The sequence below is a fragment of the Osmerus eperlanus genome, chromosome 4 (genome assembly GCF_963692335.1).
Source record: "Osmerus eperlanus chromosome 4, fOsmEpe2.1, whole genome shotgun sequence".
Taxonomy (NCBI): Eukaryota; Metazoa; Chordata; class Actinopteri; order Osmeriformes; family Osmeridae; genus Osmerus; species Osmerus eperlanus.
The window spans coordinates 3,694,917-3,714,107 of record NC_085021.1 but is presented as its reverse complement, the minus strand read 5'-3'; the positions used below and the strand labels follow the sequence as shown (position 1 = coordinate 3,714,107).

General features: G+C 38.6%; 2 protein-coding genes across 7 annotated transcripts in view; one reads left to right on the top strand and one right to left on the bottom strand.

The window, feature by feature from the left end:
* Positions 1-19,191, top strand: part of LOC134018338 (proliferation-associated protein 2G4-like) — a 42,950-nt gene that overhangs the window by 6,502 nt on the left and 17,257 nt on the right. The gene's annotated exons all lie outside the window — the stretch shown is intronic.
* On the bottom strand, positions 13,833-18,813 carry LOC134018337 (uncharacterized). 6 transcript variants are annotated; one of them, XM_062458230.1, is made up of 9 exons: positions 18,548-18,713; positions 18,205-18,347; positions 17,945-18,081; positions 17,761-17,854; positions 17,563-17,674; positions 17,259-17,482; positions 16,973-17,144; positions 16,714-16,841; positions 13,833-16,616 (listed from the first exon to the last, which is right to left on the bottom strand). In XM_062458230.1, the coding sequence occupies exon 9, from the start codon at positions 15,621-15,623 to the stop codon at positions 13,866-13,868; it is 1,758 nt and encodes a 585-aa protein (XP_062314214.1). In that variant the 5' UTR covers positions 15,624-16,616; positions 16,714-16,841; positions 16,973-17,144; positions 17,259-17,482; positions 17,563-17,674; positions 17,761-17,854; positions 17,945-18,081; positions 18,205-18,347; positions 18,548-18,713; the 3' UTR covers positions 13,833-13,865. The 6 variants fall into 6 exon arrangements, with proteins under 6 accessions (XP_062314214.1, XP_062314213.1, XP_062314211.1 ...); XM_062458233.1 differs by having other exon boundaries at positions 14,743-16,616; positions 18,548-18,813; XM_062458232.1 differs by having other exon boundaries at positions 14,743-16,616; positions 17,761-18,081; positions 18,548-18,813.

The following is a 19,191-nucleotide window of genomic DNA, read 5'->3' as shown; positions in this document are numbered from 1 at the left end:
CTTCCAAGGCTCTTCTTGGACTTATTTGCCGATTGTGGAGCAGTGGCAGCTTCTCTCTCTACCTCTCTCTGATCCCCTTCCACGGCAGTGTTCCCTACCAGGAGGGCTTCCGCCTCAGAGGCAGCTCTCACCTTCACCTCCACCAGCTTCTCAGTGGTCATGTAGATATTCTTGAACCTTGGGTCCAGAAAGGTAGCCATGGTAAGCAGCTCATCTGTTTCAGGGTTGGTGTATTTGTCGAATAGGTAATCAACTACCTTCATCTTGATGTCTCGGTTCAGTTTGGCTTCACCCTCATTTGATTTCAGAACCTCCGTCTTGAACAAATGGAGGACTGGTTTCAGATACGACACACTCATGTATGTTTCTCCTGACAAGGTGTCTGTAAAATCCTGGAGGGGTTTAAGTGCTGCCGTGATACATTCAAAGACATCAATGTCTTGATAAGTGGGTGCAAGGTGCTGTGTTTTCTTGTCTGCTGAAAGGACATGTGTGATGGCCTTTTCCTGCTCCAGGACTCATTCCATCATCTGCAGTCAAGATCCCCACCTTATCGGGGATTCCGTGATGAGTTTGTGGAGGGGCAGGTTCAGTTTATCCTGTGCACTTGTCAGGGTGTAGTGGTCAGCTTTTAGCTGATCAGGTTGCTTTCTCAAGAATGTCGAGAGGGGAGGCTGAGTCTGAGTTCAAATGCAGATTGTCTTTATTGTCACAAGAACAACGGTTACATTCGGTTAGATCTCTTCGCCTGAGAAGATCTAACTAATACATGAATTCACAGTCATTATATACAGTCGATAGGCAGTACCATGACCCTGTCTGTGCGACTGCATTGATCTTAATCAGTGTATGTCTGTTTGTCTCGGTCCCAAAAGACCCTTACATATCCACAGTGAACGTACAAAGTCTATCTGTTGTTTAGTTAATCTTTCGCTATCTGGTGCTTGCGCTTGTCCGAACAGGTCAGCCTGACATGTTGGGAGCAATTCCCCGAAAGAGCCATTACTCAAATACAGTATGTAATGTTCGTACTGTGATCTCTGATGACGGTCACTTTAATTACCTGATTGCGTCATCACTGATGCTATCTTAGTGTTATTCTTTTAGTGGCCACACATTTTAAGGTCAACTAGTTCGACCTTCTGTCTTACAGTCTAAATCTGCCACATAGGTTAGAGTGGGTGTTTAATGCAGTTTTCGGCCTACGACAAGGGCCTTCTGCTTCTAATACTTTTGAAAGAATTTACATATGATCACAATTCTTCAATAAACATGATTACAAATGGAATACTTCTATGGAATACATACAACTGTGGTGATTAAGAGAGCTATGTTTTAGAAAACGGGGACATTTATTGAGTAGGCATTTATTACTGAAAGACAAAAAGGATAGATGAATATATTAAATTATAAACTAATGTATCATTACCGACTACAAATTGTATAGAAAAAGCTAAGGAAAATGTTCAACCACAGAAGGGTATTCAGTGGTATAACAGATCCAAAGCAGGGCACTTGAGGGATAAAAAAAAAAAAAGGCCTTTATTAGGGGCTGAAAACATGGTAAACGCTAACGCGTTCCTGCTACTGATTTCCTACAAATATTATAGATTGCATAACTGTATTCGTCTTAACGCATAGGATCAGGCAGGGTAGTCAACTATAACGTGTATTGGACGTTGAAACTTATACTTACCAATAGCGATGTTGTAGCCTGTGTCCGAAACACCCTAGTCTTGTCTATCCATTTAGCGCCAATGCTTTGACCATGTTCGCTCTGCTGTCGGAAGTCATGCAAACTTGACGCAACTCTTCCAAGCCCCAGGACGCAAGTGCCTCCCTCAGCCCAGCTGCAATTATTTCTCCGCTGTGGTCTTCTGGGAAATAAGAGGTCTGAAGACACTTGCTTTGCAGCTTCCAGTTGTTGTAAATATAATGAATAGTAAGGCTTATGTAAGGCTGTGGTCCGGCTTGACCATAAATCTGCAGTGGTGGAGAGGAATACAGCTTCATTGATCTTGTGGGCAACTCTGTTCTTGCATTCTATGTAGAGATTTTTCAGACATTTCTTAGTGAAGTATTTACGGCTCGGGATCTCGTATCTTGGGTCTAGGGTTCGAATCCGCTTACTGAAACCATCTTTCTCCACTGTTTGAATGGGTAGCATGTCCTTTGCTATGTGGTATGTAATTGCACTGGTTATGTCATTCCACTTCTTGCTCTTCTTGTCATAGGGATTAGCAGTAAATTATGCCTTGATTGATTTCTGTGTGGGTCTGGCTTGTGGACCTTTTGGGAATTGCTCCGCTGCTCGGGGGATTTGTCAAACGCATTCTGGTTGATTGTTCATATTCCAGAACATGCGTCGTTTTCAGGTGGTGGAAAAGATTGGTAGTGTTTCCACCTTTGGCCAACACAACTCGACGACACAACTTACACAGTACCGTTTGTGTTGGTCGATGTCGGATACCTTAAAACCAAACAATTTCCAGATGACAGAAGAGGCCCCCCTTTTTTTAACCAGTTCTTCGTCAACTCCACTGGCGTTATTTTCAGACATAGCTAGCTTGCTAACCCTCGTAAACAAAAGCAGTGTACTTCAATTAATGTTTTCTTCCTCTGGAGTTGCGCATGCTTGTTTGTTGACTTTCATTGGCTGGCACAATGCGTGCAGCGTCCATGCGTAAATGTAAAAAACAAAACAAATACAAATTCGAAAAAATATATACAAATTTGAACTAACGTCACTGTGTCCAATCCCGACCGCTGTAAACTACTATTGTCCAAACCCCGTTCGGGTTTGGACACTCAGTTTCCGGTCTTTTTGCCAGCATTTTCTTTTGCTATCGCCAGCAAAGTGTAAGTAGTATTATTTTAGGCATACCAAACAATCTACGTGTAAAATTTCATGAACATATATGGACGTTTACATGTCTAAATAATATAGGAAAGTTACTTTGGCCGAAAGACCACTCGGGGACACTCGGGCGACGCTTGGGCGACGATCTTTACTCTGACAAGTGTGTCTGTGTTGTCATCGTACTGCTACTATGGGTTAGCATATGAGTGTATTTTAATGCTAGCTTAACACTACTTTGTCTTGCCAATGAAAATACACGATCATGTGTGACGTGATCTGTAGTCGAGGGGAGGAAGGGATGGGGGCTAACAAACTTTGAGAAGAGTTCAACAAAACATCCAGCAGGTGGTGGTATACAGTCAAATTGAGATTTTATTGCATAGATATCACGCATGTTGAAGCGTGATATCTTATTGTGGAGGACATAACTACGTCCCCGGATATGTTGACAGCATTGATGGTCAGTTTGGTGACCCTGAATCAAGTAGATATCCCCAGAAAAACAGCAGCGGCCAGTGTTTAGAAGTGCGGTCGGGTTTGGACAAGGGTAGCGCACGGCTAATTTGCCGGCGCCAGCGTCTTTTGACCGGCTCTAGTAAAGGCTAAGCTAACTCTAAATTTTTAAACAATATTTAGCTCGAAAGGTAAGAAGTTAAAGCTTAACGTGAAATCAGTAAATCAGCTGAAAACATGATACGATTATTTTGATCAATATTTGAAGTGGCATTTTATCAGAATGTTAGCTAAAAACCGGTCGGGATTGGACACAGTGACGCTAGCCCACTAGGCTGTATCACTTGACTTACGCTATATTTTACACCAAACAGAAACACTTTGCTTAATACATTTATTAATATATCTTGGGCAAAATCCATATCATGGCATAACGCCATACCGGTATTTGCGTTAATACCTGATATGGAAAAATTATAGCAGCACTGTGTAGATTTGAATAGTCAAGAGATGGCGGTTACAATAAATTTATTTTGCTTGTACAAATCAAGATTTAACAAAGTACTTTGTGATCAGTCATAACGAAGGAGGTGCTAGCCACAGGTCGTTCGCCAGAGTGATACAGAACAACCCCAAAACCCTGCCTTATATAAACTTTAGCTCAAATGGTTTTTCTGAACTCTGTGATTGGTCAGCACTGCTCAGTGACAGTGACTTCATATCAAGTTCCCACGGTTCTTTAATGTGGCCTCTCTCCCCAAACCAGTAGATAGTAAAACCACAGGGGTTCACCAGTCAAATGGTCAACTGTCCTTTGTGTGGGCCACTTCAAACAAGTCTACAGGAAGGGTCAGAGCAGCAGATCACAATAACAATACAGTTGAATTCACATTGTCTCCAGACCAACTGTCTCTTCCTCCCCAGGTGACAAGAACCCTCTCAGGTCACCCAGACTTCCCGTCTCTTAGACTTCACGTCTCCTAGTTATAAAACTGCAAATGGCATCTCTACCAAATGGGTTGAATCGACTGTCACTGTATTAAGCTTCTTCAGACTTCCCTTAAAACACATTCCTCATATAAAACACACATATTATAACTGTATTCCAAAATTTCCATGACAATTCCAAAATCTATATATTTTTTTTTTACAATTCCATAAACCCAAACGGTTAATTAAGAAAAATAATTCAACATTAACATAAGAAATGCTAGTCCCAAGACCAAACCCATTGTACCCCGTACACCACAAAGTCCAGGTTGTCGGAACTGATGCCATGGTCGTGCATCCGTAGTGGCCATCTTCAGTTGAATGTAGGCAAACTTCTGTCAGGCGGTGTAGTCTAGTCGAATCGATTGCAAACGACGATCAAATTGCTCAGGGCAACTTTCAACGACACTGCACTTTGCGCACAGCTCGGAAATTTCCTTGGTACTACGCAAAACGCGTATCCTCTGCTTCCGTCTCCAGACAAGGTGCACGCTTGCAATGGTTAGCGTGTATCCACGTTGCTCTCCTCTCCGATCTTAACCGCTGGATTAGTCGTCAGGAGAATTTGGTATGGCCCCGTCCACCTTGGGTTTTACCAGGCGTTTCAGGTCCTTCACCACGATCCAGTCATCTGGTATCAAATCATGCAGCGGTCCAGTCATAGGAATAGCCTCCTTCACCTGCCTGTGAATCTCACACAAAATAGACTCCAAAAAGGTTGCACAGTGATAAACAAGCACATTCTTACAGAGGTCAGTTAAAGGTAACTGACTTCTTGTCGTCTGACTTAGTCTTCAAAGTTCTGTTCTCTCATTCAACTGAAGTGATTAACACAATGTTGAATCCTATCAACACCAAAATAACTTCCTTAAACAAGTGTGACCCATTATCATTACATAACCTCAAAGAAAAATCCCATCGAAAATAATCTAAATTAACAAAAGCTTGATCACTGAGCCCCTGAGAAGTCTAAAACTTCTTCCCATCAACAATCATTAAACAGTATCACTTCTCCAAAAATTGAACTCTACAAAATCCATCTATCAATACCCAAATGGTTTCTCTAACCTTAACTGTGAAGCTTATCGTGTTTAAATTCCTTTTCTCATAATACTTGTCCCACATATGAAATATTAACAAAAAAATGACTATGCATCCATTACAAATCCTCTTGTATGCTAAAATGATGCATTCTTGATATCACACAAACTGTAGAGGCATGATCTTTCCATGTGTTAACTTAGCAAAATATCAAGATAAATGTTTTATGCAGACCATACAACCTCCATTTTTTATTCTTATATCCTTCCTTTTTCCAAAACGCATTTTCTTGTGGATTAGTCCAAGTTCGAATCTCCATTCCACCATTCCTTTCTCCATCTGTCCGCTGTATTCTGTAATTCTTATCAAATATACTCAAACAAAACAAAATTCTCACTCTGGGTTAAATACAGTCCAATATTTTCAACTCAGCAATATCATATCAAACCCTCACAATCCTATCACAAATCCAAACTACTAAAGCTAAATTCATAAAACCATAAAACCCCCATAGTCACTCTCTGTTTGGATCAGTCAGTCATCAGTCAGTCATAAATTCCTAAACGTCATCTCTTCCTCTCTAAGAAGCCTGCGCTTCCCTTAAAGAACCTGTAACAAATGTTGTATCAAGGTCACACAACAATTTTCCTCAAAAGAGTCCTGTAAGCCCAAATTTATCAAGTTAGGCTCATCCGGACATAGCAACATCATCTCATCACTTCCTGTAAACATATCACATCAAAAACATATTCTAGTTAGTTCATCAATGCATTCAGGCAATCTAGAAACTGCTCCAGCTAGTATCAGCACTAGCATTTTCCCTGTGGAATAATCATAATTGTTAGAGTGAATTCCACATTTGCATACAGCAAGTTGTGTCCCAGATCAAACTAAGAAATTTCCTGTTTCCATACCTTTCCCAAAATCATATGTAACACCAATGATGTATTTAACTATCAGTAAATATTTTAACTCTTTTCCCTTTTATGAATTAACAAGCTTACACTGAAGCAACCAACCTTTGAACCAATTTGTATAAAATAAAACTATTTTTAGAAAACAGCCAAATTACGAATAACCTCAACTTTTAGTCTCTTATCTTTTCTTCAAAAAACCTTTAGGAACAGTTCAAATGAATACCTTTATATTTCAGATTCCCTTTAAATTTTTTGTATTTAAATTCACCAAATCAAATCTCTCTTTTTCCAAGACATTGTAGAAAACTAGCATCACTACCCTAAACCAGAATTTAATCTGTATGATTCCAAAATAAAACATAGACCATAAAATGTTCTTAATGTAACCATTAACCAAACTTATACCCCATCTATATTTCTATATAGGTTAGATAGGTAGAACTTCATAACTTGCTTTGGCTGCAGTCCAGAACAAGCTACTTAGCACAACCATCACACCACAATTTATCAGACTTAATGAGTCTTCCCAAATTATTTCAAAACCAAATTATCATAACCCTCTTTATGAACCAATACCATAATAAAACAACCTCATCACAGCCTAACTGTTTATCCCAAAACATTGTACCATGCCCTTAAGACAAAAGAAAATATAAACTCTCCCTTTGTCTTTTAAACCTTTAAATTCACAATTTAACATAAACCCGTAAAACAAAACCTTATTCTTTAAATCCTCAAAAGTTTTATCAAAGCATGTAATGTATACACCTTTGAATATTCCTATATTTACCAGCTATCTCAATTACTCTTTGTTAGTGAATCAACTCAAATAAACAATCGCGCATTTCAAAACTCAAATCAAACAAACAGCGCCCTCTGGAACAAAACAAAAACTCTCAACCTTTTTTTATTTCTTTTAAACAACACAGATGGTTGGCGTTTACCAGCTATTCACTTAATTTTGCTAAAGTATATTTTTCAATTCAATTAGAACTAATTTATGAACCAGGGTCTAATTTCTGCATTTTTATGGATACCATCACACACCACAGATGTTCCGCTCGTAAATACAAGTCCTGGTCTGAAAGGCTTCTACCTCCCTGTTTGGCTAGGATTTAGAACAAATGTTAAATCATACATTCGTAAACCACCAAACTTCGAATTCATCTAAACGGACACATCTTTCACCATTAATACTCACATAATTATGCAGAATTACACCCTCTGGGATCACCTTTGTAAAACTCATCGTAACGGGACTTTTTTTTGTAGCCCCCACCTTTCCTCGGAATTTCTGAAACTAATTTAAAATGTCCTCAAACAAACAAAACCTTGTTAGCAAATGTCTCAAAATACTCATCACCCAACATATTTCAAAAATAACCAAATTAATATGTAAATTCGCTTCAAATTTATCTATTTCTCTAAATTTTCGTCTTGGTCAATTTCTCAATTTCCATCTGCGCATGCGTCATGCGGTTACTCATCCTGGATCTCAAATATCAAGCTGCAATTCCTTTACTAGCCTGTACCCGCCTGTCGGTCTGTTAGTTTGTTAGCCAATGTCGTTGCCATAGTTGCAAATTCAACTTCCTTTGTCTCAGGACAGAACAAAATGCACTTCCTCCACGTTTTCACCATTAGCCATTAACCAACAGTCACAGCCTAGATTTTCTTTACAATTACAACCTTTACAATTCTATCAACCATTAGTACTATTTTAATTTCAACTTAAAAATTAGGCTCCGAAATCAACATATGCACCTAATATCACTCGTCAGAGAATGACAGTTTACCCATGTATTAGCATTCTGGTTGGACAAAGCTTCAACTTCAAGTCCATTTAAATAGGTAAATATGAATACCACCAAACCCAACACATTTCAACAAATCATCTCAGCAGCAATAAACACACATATGTAGCACCTTTGCCCTTAACAACAAACGCAATTCGGTCACTCGAACTAGTTCCCCTTGTATACACTTCAGTCCCTCGGACTGGCTCAATCTTTCTAATCACTTCTTCATAACCCTTTACATATTTCTTTAAACAACAGTAACATCTGTGAACTCCCACAAAATTTAAAATAAAACCATCGAACATTTCCAGACATAAACAAAAATATTCCTTAAACAACATAACATTTCCGTTTGAACACATAACTTTCTATAAAAGTTTCAATAACCCCGGGATTGTAATTCTTAAAATGAATACCGCTTTTATTGCCAAAACTGGCCTTTTACCAATTATCCTACCCAAACACTAAATTTCCAGCGCGTTATTCAATAACGAATCAAGCTCATAATATAGAAAATCGGTCTGTACACAATTTCCAAATCAAGAGTATGGCAACTCACAATATTTTCTTAAGTTCGACAAAGAAACAGAAACACACATCTGTTTTCCCAACCAATATACTTCACAATTCAACGTCAAATTCACTTTTTTTTTTTTTTTTCTTTTTTTTGCACTCATGGCGGGTGGGCCACTGCACGCATAATGAGCTTTACTGAAAGAATCAACTTCCGCTAGGCTCAAGCGCATGCGCCTCTTTTCAAGTGTAGAATTCAGTCAAAGAATTAACATTAGCATTTTCAAAACAGAATGTCTCCGTCTTCAAAAACAAATGCCTTCTGGCGGTAATCAGACCGATGTAAAGTCTAACATCAAACATATAACGGTTAACACAGAGTTGTAAAACAATCGTCTCTCCTCTACCAACAGTGTCATAACCGATAAACATTGTACGCCACCATTTCGGAACTCAACTTCCGGTCACGAACCCCTCTGATTTGAGAGTTCGCTCACAATTTCCAAAAAAAACTTTCAACAAAGATGACACATCTCAGGACATTCACGTACATTTTGCTCAAATTCCCACAATTAAAGCACGCATTTTGGATTGACCTTACCTAGCAATTCGTGTTGGCCTACATGTTTTTTCAACAGCATGTCAACACGCTCTGCATCAGCTTTGACCATAGCCCACAACACGCTTATTCCAAACACAACAGGGACTCAAACCCTTTGTTCCGGAGAGGACTTTAACCTTTCCTTCTTTAAAACACAATGGCAATTGCAAATCAAGGCACAAGCTTCAATCTTTGCGGGAATCCAAAGCAAATCTATAAAGATGGCAGATGTCAGAAGATATCTGACCTATCTCCATCCAATCAGAAAAAGCTCTCCAATCAGGCTAAAATCTATTCTTTTCTCCACCTAAAAAAAAAATTGTGTATCTATTTCTCTCCACGAACCCATTTCGCAATACAATAAGGTCTCAAAATACAAAACGACTCCACACTCAAAAATCCACATTTATCAATCCATATTTGCATTTGCAATAAACTATCGTTACCATACTTTTGCTTCATGCAATCGATGTTTGGACAGGTCAATTCTGCCTCCAGACCATTCATTTTCAGAATTACAATCCATAAACGATAACCAACGACGGAAAATAAAGACACAATTACTCCTTTTTGTTTCTAAAAACAATTAAATTCCGACTTCCCAACTGTCAATGAAAATAACTGCACAATCATAAATTACAAATATTCAAACCGAAAAAAATAATTACAATTTCGAAAAATAATTAAAATTTTGATTTTTGTAATTTGTATATAGCTTGAATAATAGACACCATTAGTTACTCATACTTCTTTTAACCTCAAAAAAACATAACTTGTAATTAAAACAAAAAATGAACACGCGTGTTGCAAACTTAAAACCTCTACTTTGAAATTTCACAGGCCCATACTTCCTAATTTTTTTTTCTTTGTTCTCCACCTTCAGGGACTCAAACCCTTTGTAAACACTCTCACTCACACAGCTGACTAGTATACTTTTCTCTCGGGACTTAGAATCACGTTTTGGCCGTAAATAAATAAGAACTGTTATGACCACCAAAGCCAATACAATTTCTCAAACTATCACTAACCCAACATATTCTAATCCTAGGGTCTCAAAAGACACATAACACGATATAACATGTGAATTTATCACCCTTTTGTGCGCTCGTCAGCACACTTTCCCTGCATGCTTTTTTACGACTTTCACGTAAAGGATAAGTTCTCCGGCCTTATCCGATTAATTTGTACGACTTGCACGTACAGGACAAAAGATCTTCTCCGGTCTCCGCCCTATTAATTTCGTACGACTTGCACGTACAGGACAAAGCTCTTCTCCAGTCTCCGCCCTATTACTAACTAAACCGAATTATTGACCATAGTCTAAACAACACACATTTAGACAACTCAAATTACACAGAAGCCACAAAAGAATATTTACCGGTTCTTTCAGGATCCCGCGTCAGTCAAAGCGCAACCAGTCAAGCACCCCCTCGAATCGGCCCCGCTTTCTCTGAAAATTTTGGATAGAGGTAAAGGCGGCTATGCCGGATTGATCAGATCACCTTTTCTAAGGGAGTCCTTGTCCGTGATACGCCGAGCAGACGAGGATCCCCTTACGGGCCACCAAGTGATATGGAAAAATTCTAGCGGCACTGTGTAGATTTGAATAGTCAAGAGATGGCGGTTACAATTAATTTATTTTGCTTGTACAAATCAAGATTTAACAAAGTACTTTGTGATCAGTCATAACGAAGGAGGTGCTAGCCACAGGTCGTTCGCCAGAGTGATACAGAACAACCCCAAAACCCTGCCTTATATAAACTTTAGATCAAATGGTTTTTCTGAACTCTGTGATTGGTCAGCACTGCTCAGTGACAGTGACTTCATATCAAGTTCCCACGGTTCTTTAATGTGGCCTCTCTCCCCAAACCAGTAGATAGTAAAACCACAGGGGTTCACCAGTCAAATGGTCAACTGTCCTTTGTGTGGGCCACTTCAAACAAGTCTACAGGAAGGGTCAGAGCAGCAGATCACAATAACAATACAGTTGAATTCACATTGTCTCCAGACCAACTGTCTCTTCCTCCCCAGGTGACAAGAACCCTCTCAGGTCACCCAGACTTCCCGTCTCTTAGACTTCACGTCTCCTAGTTATAAAACTGCAAATGGCATCTCTACCAAATGGGTTGAATCGACTGTCACTGTATTAAGCTTCTTCAGACTTCCCTTAAAACACATTCCTCATATAAAACACACATATTATAACTGTATTCCAAAATTTCCATGACATACCGGTATACCGCCCACCCCATATATATATATATATATATTATAATGTGTGTATGTATGATAATAATTTAATGATATGAAGTGCAGTTTCACATTTGTGTGTAGATAATGGTATGAGGTAGGGTTGGAATGGTACATGTATTCGTATTGAATGTAAACGGTATGGGCGTTGCGGTTCGGTGCATGAATATACACAGAGAATACATGGTATAAAAATAAATAAAACTTCCGTGCAAATTAATTCATGTAATGCGGAACTACTGTTAGATACTCGTGTTCTTTAGGGACACCTAATCTGTACCCCGCCTTAGCTCTAAAGCTCTGATTGGTGCCGCCGCCTGTGTAGCCGAACTCTGCCTATGTATGCAGTTTTTGTCAGGTCGAGGGTCCAGTGAGTGAGTCAGAGATAGCTATCAGCACTAGGATAAGTATGGCGAGTGGTGGCGACCCACAAGAGATAGAGGACCCGCCGGCCTCTTTAAGATCGCAAGTTTGGGAAAACTTCGGTTTCCCAGTCAGTTACAGTAGTACAGGCGAGAGAGTGGTGGATAAGACAAGGACTGTGTGTTGGTGTTGTTCAGCAGTTGTGGGGTATGTGAGTGGAAATACATCTAACACGCATATCCGACACCATCACCCAGGTGTGCCAATCACTGGAACGAGACAAAAAAACTGTCCAACTTCTCCTCCCTACAGTGCTTAACCAGCCTTTAGATACACATACAAATAGGGACAAAAAAATCACTGAAGCAATCGGAATTTACATGTCATCTTCAATGCGCCTGTTGCAGCTGGCTCAGGGGAGAGACTGTATGACACTAGGTGGTACAGCCTGAGACATGCCCAATAAAAAATTGTTTTGATTGCAAATAAACTATGTTTTGTACATTTAGTCATTTAGCCGACACTTATCCAGAGTGACTTACAGTGAGTACAGGGACATTCTCCCCGAGGCAAGTAGGGTGAAGTACCTTGCCCAAGGACACAATGTCAGAATCGAACCTGCAACCTTCCGATTAATAGCCCGATTCCCTAACCGCTCAGCCATCTGACTCCATTAAAAGCAGTTAAACGTAACTAATAGGGGTGTAACGATACACTCAGCTCACGATACAATACGTATCACGATACTGGGTGTACGATACAATACTTATCACGATATTTTGAACAACATTTTAAATGAAACTGAAATTCAATTAACCGATGTATTTCCAAAACATTAAACATTTTCAATAAGTGGGTGTGCTTTGCCTTCAGCAAGGGCACAACCTTTGTTCTCTCACATATATATTATTATTTTTATTTCTTTTTGCCCCCCTAAATCTTTGTCAATACTTGGCCTACATAGACAACCTAGATGTCAAAAGTTTCGTGTTGCATGTTCCGTTGCATGGTTTAGGCTCAAGTTAAGTTTTTGTGGCGAAAAGTGAAGCTAACAGTGGCTAATTTGGTAGCCACAGTCACTGACGTTACTAACGTCACTACGTCACGGAAACACGCGTGCAGAACATTCGTTTCGCATCTCTTAACTTGGGGGATAGGATAGCTAGGCTAACTATAGCTTTACTGCAAGGCAGCTGCAGAAACGCCACAAGCAAAGAGGCCAGGGTGATAACTATTTACTCATTTTACTTTGTGATGTGAAACACTATTGTGAAATGTAATGTACAATATTAGCTGATATTATTAAGGAAGTAGGCCCACATCTACTTTCGGAAACGGTAGTCTACTATTTCACTGAAGCATTAGCATGACATTAGCCTCTGTTGCCCGGGCAACACATACTACAGTGGTCTATGATGCATCTGTTTTCAATCATTAAAATGAACATTCTTCACAAATACATTTTCGTTGTAGGATTTATTATGACATTACATTAAAAGTGAACTATTTGTTGGTGAAATTATCATTACCTGTGGTTTCAAACCAGTGTTGCTCACTGCAATGCTGTAGCCTACGCGAGACACACTACAAAAACATCTACACAGCTGTTTAGGAACACAGTAAAAACAAGAGTGCTAATTCAACACCTACAGAGTTAAATTTAACTCTGTTTCAGATAATATTTGGTCCCACTCGAAAATAGTGTTAAATTTACTCTTTGGTCAGTGTTAATTTTTCAGAGTTAATTCTACTCAAAATTGTGTTAGAATTTACACTGAAATGTGTACACATATTTAACACTGTGGTTTAATCACACTCCTCTGAGTAATATATTGACACTTTTCAGAGTGGATATATCACAAGGAAAGTGTTAAAATTAACACTGAAATGTGTACAAAATATTGATTTGTATGATTTTCTTGTATATATACATAGTGTTATTTTAAAACTCAATGGCATGACAGTGTTATTGAATTACTGTAATGTAATGAAGGTAAAAAGCAAACAGATAACCATACCAGTATTTATTGTAACTGTATAGGCTATTTTGACATCAATGAACATCAGAAATCACCTGCTCACCAGAGAAAGCAATATGGAACCACAAATAGAGCTGTGTCGTTTGTTCCATATGACATTTGTATGTCAAAGGGCCTATGATAAAGCAAGTTTTCAACATAAAAGTAAAGAAAACCATGTTTTGACCTGGTCACTTCATATGCATGAAAATGTTCCTGAAAAGCTACAGTAGCTAAAGGCAGAGTGAGCGATAACAATCTTTCATGCATTATCACAACAGATTCAATAAAAAAAAACTGAGGTATTTCAGATTCTATTTTTCCACAGATAACCAGATGTGGGCGATAAACATACCCGTGATATTTAGCCCAATGCACTTTAAGAACCTGAGTGCTACTGGGCACCTGCATTGCCATAGCAATTTCACAACCTCCTTTTACCATGTTTAAAGACACCATTTTCCCTGGACCTATGTCTAAGCAATTAAAAGTTGTTGAAGACTGCCAATGGTGTGCCATATAATTCTGATGTTTTTTTGCCAATGTTTTAGTAACATTTTTAAACGATTTAATTTGTTTTTTGAAAAAATTATGCTTGCCTTCATACCGCATACACCAACTATGAAGTACAGGTCCAATTTTTTGTATGCAGCGGGGATAATGGATAAGAAAATGGTGCTTTGGTAAAAGTTTCTTCTGAGGAAACAACAGTTTGAACAGTTTATGGTGTTCCACAATCAAATGTTTTAAGTAAACGCATAAACCTTGAGATAACATGGGAGAGAATATAATGTCTACTATTTGAAGTAACAAAAGAAGTAGTTCCCAGTGTTGGTCAGTAGAAGTTACCAAATCTCCAAAGATAAGAGCAACATTCTTCAGAAGGCACCATGACTGAACTGCATTCAGTCCCAGATCATTTGATCCTTCACATAAATTCACAGCCACTGGTTTATTGTTTCTCTCCATGAATCCATAATCAAAACTTTGTATTCTTAAATGCAATTCTCCTAATGTTAAATGCTTTTCCTTCAAATACAAAAATAACAACTTCAATTCGTACTGGGCCACCCCTTCTAACACATCATGCATCACATCAACTGAAAAGTTCTCTGTTGTGTGAAAATACTTTAAGGAGTTCAATAAACATGGTCTTTTCACACCAAAAACATAAAGAAGAGATGGATTCCTGGTCATTTCTTGACAGTGAGCAGTATAGTTTTCTTTGGTACGCAACACTATCTTGGAACAATCTTCAGAGAATTCTGTCTGAAAGTCATCTTTTTCTGCTAAACAAAACCTACAACAGTACCTTGCGTTAAAAGATTCCACCAGACCAAACAAACCATGTAAACCCAGATTATCGCCAGTAACCTGTACTACACTGCCACGTACACGACCACTGTATAAAGGAATCTCAATCCCATCACTCTCCAAAACTTTAATATCTCGAACAATAGGAGCAAGAATTTCACTAAAACTATACCGTTTCAGATCTTGAACATGAAACAAGGCACACAGGTGGATATTAGCCAAACAAGAATTCCATTTTGGAGAGAAGTTCCTTAAAGTAAAATATATACCACCCAATTTATGAATACCTCGCTTGGAGCCCAGAGGGTTTGCAACCTCAAAATCATCATAAAACATCTGGATCTGCACAGTGTGCCTTTCTGTGGAGAACAGTGGGTGGTTCTTAACAAATGAACCATCACAAATATCTCCAAGTCTTGAGTTGCCAGTTCCTGAGCTTTGCAACAGTTCTGCAACATGTTGACTTAAAAAAAATTGACTGCAATGTAGATAAAATTGGAACATACATGAATTTATCCTGAACTACTTTCTGATCATATGTTCCAGTCTGTTTGTTTCGTCTTGTGTCAAATCTGGAGCCAATAACACATTCAACAGGTTCTACCGTTTCCCACTTGTCTGACAAATATTTTGATCGCTTGTATTCTGAATTTAGAACTGTAAAAGGATTCTCTAATTCCTCAAAACATGCCTCAAACTTTTTGCACATTTCAGTTTGTCTTTCATCAGAAAATACATGCTTAATGACAGCTTCTTTAGCATGCTGATGGATATCTTGGACAATCTCTTCCATAGAAATCACAACAGAATTGACAACACTTTGACTTACACCTGCTACCTTTAGATCAGCAATTACAGATGCACAACTATTTACAATGCCTGGCGAAAATACCTCTGACACAGACTCTACATTTTCAGTCGACACTTCAATATTAGTGGCATTACAAGTGTCAACGGTACTTTGGTGTTGTGAAGAATCTTCTGCAGAATCAAATGAATTGCATACATGACACTTGTTAAGATGCTTTCTTAAACCAGAAAAGCTACCAAAAGAACGTGAACATCCCACTTGACCACATTTCAGATTTAGTGTCCTCCCTGTACATAGTCCATGGATTACCTTAAGGTGCTGGATGAGACTGTTTGGACCTCTATGGCATATTTTGCAAAGAAAACACCTCATGGTTTTATCTTAGTAGTCTTGCTCTTAACTCAGCAACTCTGGGGGTCTCCTTTGTGTTCCCCATGTCAATGTTGTAGATGGTTGTTTGTGAAAAAGTTGTTCAGGCAAGGACTGTATGACGTACCAAAGACGAAATGGGCCTTAAAGAGTTTGTCAAAGGCTCCCACTGAACCTGTCGCTTTGCATGGTAGCGCATGCTTGTCGACCACAATGAAGTAGGAGTGGATGCAGCTCCTTGTAGATCCAAGGGCAAGAAGGTAGGGCTGACTGCTTTGGGTGATGCCATCTAGATGCTGCTGCACACTGGTTCCAACCTAGAGGAGATATTAAATAGAAGTATTTAGTAACTATACATCAGATCTCATAGTGATTATGAGGTTGAGATGATTTTCACACAATATTTCAATGTACCTTTTGAAATCTGATGATCTTATCTGCTGCTTGAGATGCAGACATCTTTCCTGGCCTCTTTCGCCCTTGTGCAGCTGGTGGTAGCAAATGTAGCAGCAGCAGGATGGCAGATATGTCACAGTCCCAGCCTATTGATCAGTAAACCAGTGTTAAGTTCACATAATACCACAATTATATTCAATTGAGGATTCGCACCATTACAAAATGCTTTTAGTGCATAGATTAACACAGTAATGTCAAGATCAAACAGTAATCATACCATTCTCAGTCTCCACAGCTGACTCAGCATTGCGCATCAAATCCAAGAGTTCTGTGGTGGGTACGAGTCCCTGGCTTTCCTTCATCACCTTTTCTTTGAAAGTGGTTGGCCACTTCTCCAGGAATGTGTTGGCTGTGGCCTCACCAAACACATGTCTGAAGTCTTGTTCTATCTGCAATGCAACAAACATAGACTTGAAAAAGAAAAAAAACACCACCATTCTCTTGAGTGATATCTAAGGCATTATTTGGTATTTTGGTGATATAGTGAATAAAAAAAGTCATACCAGTCCTGCTGTGTCCAAAAACCGTGGGAAGACCAAAAATACATCTGCTGACTTGTCTGCATTATTGACCATTGCTTGGCGATACACAAAAGTAGTTTTCATCTTCTCACGGATTGTGTCTTCATCAGCAGAGTATCTCAAAACAGCAATGGCTGCTTCCACCTCTTTGTCAGTTGGTACTTGGTCACTGGTGATAGGTTGTCTACCATGGCCTGGCCCACCAGCTAAAGACAAACGACAAATTGACAGCCTCCTTCACAACACAATTCACAGCACAAACTCAGTTAAATGTAACTGAACTTACTTTTGGGGGATTTGCTTTCTGAGGCCCCTTTTTCTTCAGCGATTTTTCTTTGTATGGTCTTCAAACGCCATGCCAGGTATCCAGACCCACTCTCTGGATCGTAGTAATGTTCCTATGTAATTAGATATGAACATAAATTAACATAAACATTTAAAATTATGAATACGGGCATAATGTTGCAATTACACCTTTACTTACATATCCATGTTGTGAATATGGGTCTTCCAGATAAGGAAAGAATGCAACAATCCCCTGTGCATACATCACCCTGACACTTTTTGGGGGGGATGTCCTAGGGAAGGTATTTGAAATTCAATGAAACCATCAAAGTCAACTGGCATCACACAACATATAAGAAAAATAATAACTACACAGTAATTACGCAAATCATATGTCTAATGTATCAGCAAGTATGTTAATCATTTGTCTTCTGGTGGCATCTGTGAGACTTTTGGTCTTATCATACTCGTGGATAATACGTTCACCACCGGGTTTTGATGTTAGGATTTTTTCAATCAACTTTAAGTAAAAAAAAAAAAAAAAACATTTATTTTAAATGTGAAAATATATATTTTTATATAATTCACTCAAGAACACCAAATGAAAAAACATTCAGACTTAAAAGTAATTTCTACTACCTACCCCTTTTGCCTCACAGTTTACTCTGCATGGTCTTTTAGGTTGGCTTCCTTCAACAGTGGCTGCTTCTTCATTAGGGTCACACACAGAGAGGTTTAGAATTACCGTGTCATCAGATCTTACAGAGGTTGATGATGGAGAGGCACCTGTGCATTATGAAATTGTACAAAATAAAAAGATTATATCACACAGCACTATTATATTCATGATACATTTAAAAAAAATGCTAAAATGCATTAACCACAAGTTCAATGCATGTGTATAAAATCTGGATTTGTTTTTGTGTTATACTAATATATTATACTAACCCAACTTTTAAGCCTAATAGTTAAAAGTTAATGATTACCAAGTTCTTTTATGCCTAGAGTGACCCGAAAGGTTCCAGGTGACTCCTTTGCGATTTCTTGAAAAACCTCTGAGTCGACTTCTGTGTCAGACTGGTCATACACCTTGATTTCAGCCTGACATTCTTCGGGTATGCTGAATTTTGTGAACACTGGTAACAAAAATTATGTTTTCTGGTCATTGAATGAAGCATGTATACTGTATATCAATTAGGATTGCACCATTAAACACATTTTGATAGCAGAGTATATCCTTCCCAAGACAATAAAAGGTCAACAATTATTTCAGGTAAAAAATACCAAATAAATTGCTCATTCAAATGTTTTTGATTTTATTTGACTATCTTTTGAAGATGTAAATTTAATCGTAAAAACATTGTTGATTCAATTAGTTTGAAAGTCATGGTAAATCAAACTTTGCAATAGGAATGAATAGTTCTTGAAATAATGTACACACCTTCTTGCAAGAAAGCATCAAATGTCAGCTCTGACAGCTTGACATACTTTTGCTCTACACCAAACTGACCTCGCAGCAACATTTAGCATCTGTTAAAAAACTTCCAAAATAATCATTAACCAGTAATGCACTGCACAGTAGAGACATCACAGTAGACAGACTAAAGCTGGACTCTAGAATAGGTTACAT

Bases quoted from the DNA above. Each gene is read 5' to 3' on its own strand.
- LOC134018337 (XM_062458229.1), bottom strand. From the start codon at position 15,623: ATGTTCCAATTTTATCTACATTGCAGTCAATTTTTTTTAAGTCAACAT.